The sequence below is a fragment of the Micropterus dolomieu genome, linkage group LG11, assembly GCF_021292245.1.
Source record: "Micropterus dolomieu isolate WLL.071019.BEF.003 ecotype Adirondacks linkage group LG11, ASM2129224v1, whole genome shotgun sequence".
NCBI classification, from domain to species: Eukaryota; Metazoa; Chordata; class Actinopteri; order Centrarchiformes; family Centrarchidae; genus Micropterus; species Micropterus dolomieu.
Window position 1 is genome coordinate 20,258,149 of NC_060160.1, and position 8,627 is coordinate 20,266,775.

The 8,627-nt window shown below is 41.3% G+C and overlaps 1 protein-coding gene across 1 annotated transcript in view; it reads right to left on the bottom strand.

Moving 5' to 3' along the window:
* Positions 1-4,365: 4,365 nt before the first annotated feature.
* The window catches only part of LOC123979107 (connector enhancer of kinase suppressor of ras 3-like), a 43,362-nt gene continuing 39,100 nt past the window's right edge, over positions 4,366-8,627 (bottom strand). The window contains exons 11-13 of the mRNA XM_046062868.1: positions 6,937-7,124; positions 6,737-6,823; positions 4,366-5,651 (exon numbers count right to left, since the gene is read on the bottom strand). Coding sequence (XP_045918824.1) covers positions 5,362-5,651; positions 6,737-6,823; positions 6,937-7,124 — 565 coding nt within the window. The 3' untranslated portion in view covers positions 4,366-5,361. The remainder of the gene's footprint in view (positions 5,652-6,736; positions 6,824-6,936; positions 7,125-8,627) is intronic.

Consider the following 8,627-nt stretch of genomic DNA (forward strand, 5'->3'; position numbering starts at 1 on the left):
AATGTGATTTGTTCCCATGCCACTACTTACTCTGTGCCTAATCATGTGCCATTAACAGATTGACAGTAATTCATGGTATTGTGGTGTGTGGCTTCTAAAGTGTGTGTGCAAAGACAGTCCACATCATTTCCACATCTGCCATAGTCTATAGATACTGGAATATTTGCCACACACGCAAAATTCAATGAAGAGTCTACAGCCAAGCTAACACAATGACAATGCTAATATGCGTATGTTTAGCAGGTATAATGTCTACCATTTTCCCCATTTAGTTTAGCATGTTAGCACACGTTACACAAAGGAACGCTAAGACTGAAAAGTTTTTCCTTGGCACCATAGCCAAGTATTTGCTTGTGTTGGGTAATATTACGGTGTAGTCTTGCTCTATATGTAATGTGCAATGAGATCAATTCTCTTATGGACTGAAGCTATATAAATAACATTTAATTCGATTAGTTTTGTAGGTACTCAAAATTCTGAGCAAATAATTTGATGGATGATGGAAAGTTAAGAGATCCCCACCGTTTCTCCTGAGGGTGACATGAATGTCGTACTCTACACCATATTTCATGGCCATCCTCCAACTAGGATCACCAAAGTCCTTGGGCTTAATTGTCTGGGGACCATGGACGTCTTAACAAAATTGACAATTCATCCTCTACTTACAGAGATATTTGGCTAAAAAGGAAGAGTTTCAAAGTGTGTATTCAGGCCTAATCCTCAGTCAAGACCTTTCTCACAATCTGCATGTTGCATTGCTGTATACTGGTCTGGTGGTTTTTGTTTGATAGCGAGTGCAAGGGAAAGCGTGTGTTGTCTTATCTCGGTGTATAATGTTATGGGCCTGTAATTGAGGCTCAGTTTCACCTCCTCCCGCCAAGGCTGCAGCGACCGGCATTCCTCTCATTGCACAGTGGACCACCTCACGCACAAATGCACACACATACCGTTATGATCACATACACATAATTCTTTCGCCAGTTTAGGCGGACTGACCCAACACACTATACTTACTGCTTGAGAGAAGGACCAGGATCGTATTTGTGGTTGATTATATCTGAAAGAACAAAGAGGAGACAAAGTCAGCACTTAATGGTTTGAAGCAGACCACTAAAGCTGATGTCAAGCATCCCTTTACAGTAAAGTTGTCCTGCACACCAAGAAGCTTGATCAAACAGTCTTAGTTTAGATCAGACAAAAGTGTCTCTTTAAAATTTCCAACACATATTGCACTTTTTGCATCCCAGTCATGATGTTTATCTATGTTCAAATCCAGCTTTCTTTGATGCGGCCTGAACAAAACAGAGTCCACGGAGGCTTTTTCACGTTTGGCATTTAGTTAGCCTGCCAATGGTTCTGATAATACTTGATAGCCACAGCAGCATGGGCAGACAAGGAACTTTTTCCCAATTCTTAAAATAGTTGATTTACCTCAGCTGGGCCTCACCCTGCAATTTCAGGGTATGAAATTGTCTCTGCTTCGTTTTTTCCTGCCTTTCGATTGCTAACATTTTCGGTGCTCTCCTCCTCCTGTCATCCATAAATTTTCACGTCTTTGTCTCCTCCATAAATTACTAGTTTGCTAAAGGAGATACAAAATGTTTTTTTAGCAGGTTGCGACTTCAGACTACTTCGTAGACACGCTCTGCCCTCCCAGCCACACAGAATGGCCCGCACTGTTTGTTGTTTTTTTTATTTGATAAATGACAGAGATGAAATTGGTACACCATCACATTTTATGCTTTGTCAAGAGGAAAAACTGTTTTTTTTTAACGGATTAACCAGCTAGTCAATCAAATTACATTGCGTGCATCGGTGTCACATGTTCAGAAACCTCCAACGAAGAGTCAACTGCTTATCTGCAAAATTTACTATAGCATCGCTCCATATATTCTAAATGTGAGTAATGTGTTTTGATCGAGCGTGCAACAAACCGGATGAGATGTGTCTGTGTGTGGCTCTTAGAATAGAATAGAACAGCCAGGGAGGGCGGGGGTATTGTGCGAGGCGTTTAGTCATCGATCACTGTGTTAATGTGGAGAGTCACACCTCCTCAGGCCCTACATCCAAGACCAGCGGAAGTACAGGGGGCCACGGATGAGGAGATCGAGATGGAGGAACAGCAATCCTCTGATGTCGTCATATTGTGCAGTAGGATGAGGTTATTTATAGTTGGAAGCAGAGAAGAATCAGGATTTGTCATAACAGTGACATTTCTAAATATTCTTCGGCATGTGAAGGTGTCTTGGGGGTGGATGGCGGAAGGATGGACACATTGGTGTGTGGGACATGTTGGAACATGAGAGATAATAATATCAGAAACACAGAAATGTATCTACCCATTTAATAATAATATCTAAATTGATTTAGCACTCCGCTGAGTGAAAAGGTTTGTAGTGCACCAACAAAATGACCATAAATTGTCAGCAGGGTGTTGATATGGCTGAGATTTCTCCATTTTTAATACTTGATGCCTTGCTCACAAGCCAAAAAAAGCAAAGAACAGAAAAAAAGGCTTTTGAGCACATTTTAACTCTGCATCATATTTGAGGTGTTGAGGGAAATCTAACATGGAATACTTATTGTTTCTTTATTTGTTTATTGTCAGGCTGAAGCAGAGCGGCGATACTTTGGCAAAATCTGTGTAGGAGGAGATCAGTTATATAGGTGTTGCAGTTCCTAATAGCCACAGACACACATTGTTGAAGACCCTACAATTAAACAATTGAGATGCAGTCACACTTGGATAGTGACTATGGTTTTTGTTCTTAAAGCATCTTATATCACCATCTGTTTGTCTCTCTCTCTCTCTCTCTCTCTCACTGCCCCTGGTTGTCTATGGCCTATTTTCCCTGATCATAAAAGCAGCCCACCCACTGACCCACTGTTTTAAAAATGATTCCACAGCCTGCTGACTGTCCCTCCCTGTAGGAAAACTAGACCCACCCTGTTCTTATGTTTCTCATTTGACCTATGGACTACATGTATATATGCATGTGTGGGAAGAGAGCAAGGAACTCACCGGTTGAGGAAGTCACTGCTTGAGTGCCAGTCGAGTCCCTGTGATACATAAAGATTCATGTGTTAACGCATGTTGTAGACTGAGTCAGCTTCTCTGTTATAGTTGTTCTTTAAGCCTCGGATTGAGATACTCCCTCAAAGCTACTGTTGATCAGTATTCATTTTGTGATTATTTCTGTGCATTTGCTTATAGTCAACATCCAACATATGACTTCATGTGGAAATACTTTAATGTTTACTGTAGAATTGCGGCATCTTCACTTGCAGGCAACTAAACTACAGGACATATTTAATTGCATGTAGCCTTGAATCTCGATTACAAGATTTTTTTTGTTGCTAATTCTGTCTTGTGGCTAAATGGAACTCCTCTCCAGAATAGGGGAAAAAAGAAGTAGAGAACAAAACATTCATGTCTCGATCTGTGATTGAAGTGATCAGTTAAAAAAATAATAAAAAGATTCCACATGCACAATCTACAAATAATTCAGCATTCCCATGTAACCGTTTGTGATGAGCAGGCATAACATGTTAGTGGGTTAGCAAACTTAGCAGTGGGTTAAACAAGAGTGCAGGTAGTATTTAGGCAGACCACGGGTTTTAAGAAAGTGCAAATTAGCGAGGACCGCAGGCGACTAGAGCTTGGCAAGCTTAGGCAGAGCATGACATGGGGAAGAAGAAGTGGAGGAGAGATAAGAAAAGAGGCCCCATCTCTACCGGTTAACTCATGCACAGAGAAAACACAAGCAAAGGTGAGTGAGGTGAGACCGGTGGGTCGTTCTTGACAGCAGTCAGATCTTCAGTTCCATGCTGAAAGCTGCTGGTCCTTCCCAGGCCAACATTTATTCAAATCAATAAAAATGGCGAAAGCTGTCAGGCAGAGTAATCCTAACCTGGCTTTTAAATGTTTAAAAGGCAACATATGTGCAGGAATAAGACCCCTGCTGGAAAAACCTGCTCTGAACATATGGTCTCCCAGCTGGAATTTAAAGTTCATCAAAGAGGGAAGTAGTTACATAAGCATCACCATCTGAGTCACAGAGAAAAGGTAACTTGACATTTGCTATCCCGTTTCATTACATGCTTAAAACACAGAAGCAGGATTCACCTCAAAGGTTGTAGCCGGTTAGAAATCCGGCCGGCTCAAGAGTGGAAGACAATAACGACAAAAGCTGCCCTTCACTGACAGATTGTTATGCGAATATGTAATTTTTTTGTATGTATACTGGAACAGCATAGTTCACCAATGTAGTTTTCAGAAAGAAATATCATCCCATACGCTAAATTATAGTTTTTAAGCAGTAATTCCACACGCAATGGTAAAATGAAGACAATACAAAACATTACTGACATGAACTGCAATTTTTAATAAAACACTATTCAAAACTTACAAAAGGCAGATAAAGCAACAACAGACACTTCTTCCCTGCATTTTCTTAAATAATACTGTCATTCTGTCTCTTGTGATCTGTGGTCTTTCCACATCGCGAGCGAACAGAATTTAGCTGTGTGTGTCCTAAAAGAGTGGTTCAAAACACCGGCTTGGAAATACCATTTATTACCGTCAGCCAGCAGTATGTATAGGCCGTTTAGGTGGGTAATTTGCAGTGTAAATTGAAACACAGGATATAAAAGTTTACTGAAGAGAGTGCATGTAGTTTTGAAACCAGCACAAATATTTGCTAGTGACAAGATATAAACATCCTTTTATCAACCAATGCAGCACTGTCGACTAAAGTGACTATAAAAATCTTTCTCAAGTATATGCATAGCTTACAAGAGGCAACCTTTGGCAGAGGGTGATGTAACTAACTGGTCACAAAAGTGTAACTTGAAAGAGACAGTAATATATAGTAAAAGAACAGTTTCACTAACAAAATATGCTGTTTCACTTAGTTTTTATAACTTATTAATGCAAATGAAATCAAAATAAGCAAACAGCTGAGGTGACATCAGGCAAGTTTTCTGAAGTATTAAATAATGGTACCAGAGAGCATTTCAACTGAAACATGACATAACTTCTTATGTACAGGAGTCCAAGGCCAAAGTGTCCTAAACCTGAACAAACTGTATCCTCTCGAGGCAGAGATGGGACTTGTAGTCAGAGATGAGGACAGGGCAGTGTTAAAGGGGTGATGACGTAATGTAGTGAGTACTACAAAAGCAATTTTGGTTGAGTAGTAGTAGTTGGTAGTAGTAGCAACACCACGGAAATATGGAGGGTGGGGAAAGAGGAGTGTAAAAGAGCCCGAAGCTGCCAAAAAAAACAGCTGGGCGTTAAAAATCAAAGGCACTGAGGAAGGACACAAGACGAACAGGAAGCCCCGGACAGGAAGCGCATCATCAGTGAGTCAATAGCTTAAGCCGCGTGATCCAACTGACCAGTAGTGAGCGTTCTGCTGTTGTGCGCTTGGAGGCGGGGGCTACGGGGGCCTTTCTCAAGTCCTCCTGGTACGGGATGGTGGCGCTGTTGTGGAGGTCTGAATTGGAGTAGTAGCGGCTGCCCCTGATGTGGTCCACTCTGACGAGGTGACGTTCCCCTGCAGGCCTGTAGGGTGGAGACACTGAAGGGACCTCCTCTGCAATGGTGGGGATCCTCTCATTGCTCAGGTATCTGTACAGGAGGTCTTCACCTAAAGCAGAGAGACAATGACAAGTCAGTTTATCAGCAGCATTATAAGGGAGGTACTGAGTGTTTTTATTAATCCATTCACAGACAAAAAAAACGGACATGATACTGATTTTGTGACAAATCATATGTCGAGTAAAAAATTTTAAATAAAATCAACCAGCAGTAATCAAAGTCGCACACTTTTTCCTTTTATTTTAAATCTTCATTCAGAAGAAAGCATTGTGCAACATCTATGCACTATGGTAATACTTAAAGGTTTAGTTCTACATTTTGGGAAATATTCTTATTCTTGCAGAGAGTTAGGTGAGAAGATAAATACTACTCTTATATCTATCTGTCTGTCTGGTATGGAGCTGAAGCCAGCAACCTAGTTGGAATCGGTACCTGTGGGCCCTGTGGATTTGTTAACACGTGCATTTCAGTTCTGCTTATCAGTTCCTTAACGTCACGTCATTTGTTGCGAGTACTTCTGTTTAAATACCTGGCTTCACGAAAAAAGATAACAACCCAGCAGAATGCAATACCTGCAGTAAGGATATTTTCTTACAAGCGAGGAAGCATATCTAATATTACAAAGCATTTACTTTAATGGGTGAATCTGAAAGAATGCACCGTGTTCAGTGTGTTGCAGTCTCCCAGCTACAATGACGCCCCAGATAGAGCTAACGCTAACAGTAGCAACGTCTCACACTGAAGTACAAAACACAGGTGAGCTGACATTCACCTTTCACAAATTATTCCAATTCTTTTTTCTTAGCTACAGCTACTCTGTACAGAAACTCCTTTTACTTTAGACACTAAGTGGAAGATGAGCAGGGAGAAAGTAGATGGATGTCACGAGCTGTGACCAGAGTTGTGGTGAAGGGATTGGAATCAGAACAGAGATTCGATAGGAACCAGATTCGATAAGTAAAATCAGAATCGATAAAACTGAAATGATACCCAACCCTACAGTTACCTTAGCTTGGCATAAAGAGTGGAAACAGCTGGCCTGGCTCTGCTTTGGCCAGAACCAAGCTAGCTGTTTATCTCCTGATTTCCCCAGAAATGGGTTTCATCTTAAAGTGAAGGCATGCTTGTACATACCTTTCCTTCCCTGTGTCCAGGGCTTAGCGTAGGGATCAACCACCCCAACGCAGGTGTCCGCTGGCATAGAGAGGGGCCGGGGCTTCCCTAGAGACAAGAGTTTGATAATTCATCAAATGCATTATTTTAAGATCGGATTTTGTCAATTCAAAAAATTTGGTGGTCTGTTTCTAAGATTCACTGAATGAGAAAATACTGACCACGAGAAGGCTTGTGCTCCCTCATTCTGGGCTGGATCACGTTGGCCTCGATGGGAAAGCCAACGGTTAGCTTGTCATAATCACCAATGGTGCAGCGTCTTCTGCTCTCCTGGTCCAGAAAGGAGTTGGGTGACTCAGAGCCCTTTGGTCTTTTACTAATGCTGCAGAAGGATTCTGTTCTCCCCTCTCTGAGTGGAGAAACAAAGGCTCATTTATTTATTACAACACAACATGCCTCTCCACAGTTTACAGTATAAAGCAGGATCATTTGTTAGCAAACAATGCTATGATTCTGTAATTCCAGTGGAATAAATATGACATGGCTACAAACTTCATATAAGCAATCAGTCTGTAGCATTTTAAGAGTATGATCGCATTCTGTCATCTTCCTGCAGGTGGAAGAACAAACAGCTGTTGCATAACGACTATGGCGGGACTGGTGGGAGCAGAGTGGGCTGAATACAAGCGCACCAGAATGTGCAGTAGGAGGAGAGGGAGGTAAGGTGATCACGGGTCCGGGACAGGATTCATTATCCAACTGCCACAAAGGCCTGGATGAGGAAATGTGGCCAAGGTTGAATAGAGGTGACTGGATCGCTCTTGTTTCATGGCTTGTGTTATACGTGGTAACATTTAGAACTGAACTAAAAAAAAAAAAAAAAAAAAAAACTAAACCTTTATAAAATAGATGAAATGGAACAGCTCACCGTGGGGTGTATGGTATTGGAGGAGGAGGAGGGATGTACAAGTCCAGGATAGCTGGCTTCTCCTTTTTGGTTGATCCGTTAGCTGAGCCACAGGGAGACTGGGTTCTGATCAAGGAGGAATTGTTCTGAAAAAATATGGCACAACAATTTAATTAAAACCAATAACTTCACATACATGAATTAATCAGTGATAATTAATTTTACCTCAACTATGCTTGGGATGCATGGGATACTCAATGTATACAGTATATCCATTTACTGATGAAAACAAAATGGAGGTCATTGCATAGTTGTTTTTTTTCTTCTTAAATTAAGACTAAATGTGACTTGCTGGCAACTGGGAGGAGTTTGCCACATGTGGTAAGATAGACTCTTGTGTGCGTCTCCCTGGGTATAAACCTTCTTGTTTGAGGTATGGTAAGATTGTAAGTGAAGTCAAAAATAGCCCGCGAGATGTGTACTTAAAACTGTATTCATTTTACCACAGTTATGTTCCCCAACACTCAACAACATCGTGCCCTTGACTAAATGTACGACTCTTCTTTACCGCCATTCTCATCAGACCTAAATGATATGTCTTGATGATACAGTGTAGTAGATTTGAGGTATTAATGACAAAACATCCGATTGGGGATCACATGAATCATTCCCCCTTTCCTTTACCAAATAGCTCCCATGTGTACAAATTATACAGTATTACAAAGCCAGTGTCATTCATTCCTGAATCGGGGTGTATGATTTGCGTCTGTTTTGCCTTCTGGAGCTGTATTATCACAGATAAACGGAGATGGCCAACTCTGATATGCCTGACTACTTGTTAAAACAGGATGCTGGTGGACATGTTGACATTGGCCACCTTTGTGTTGAGAGGCTCTTTGTTGTTTTAAGAAACCCACTCTTGTCTGATATCGTCTCATCTTGCCTTCTCAGGCGATAAAAAAGGCTACGCATGATAAGACAATGCCGGAGCCTGAAATTTGGTAG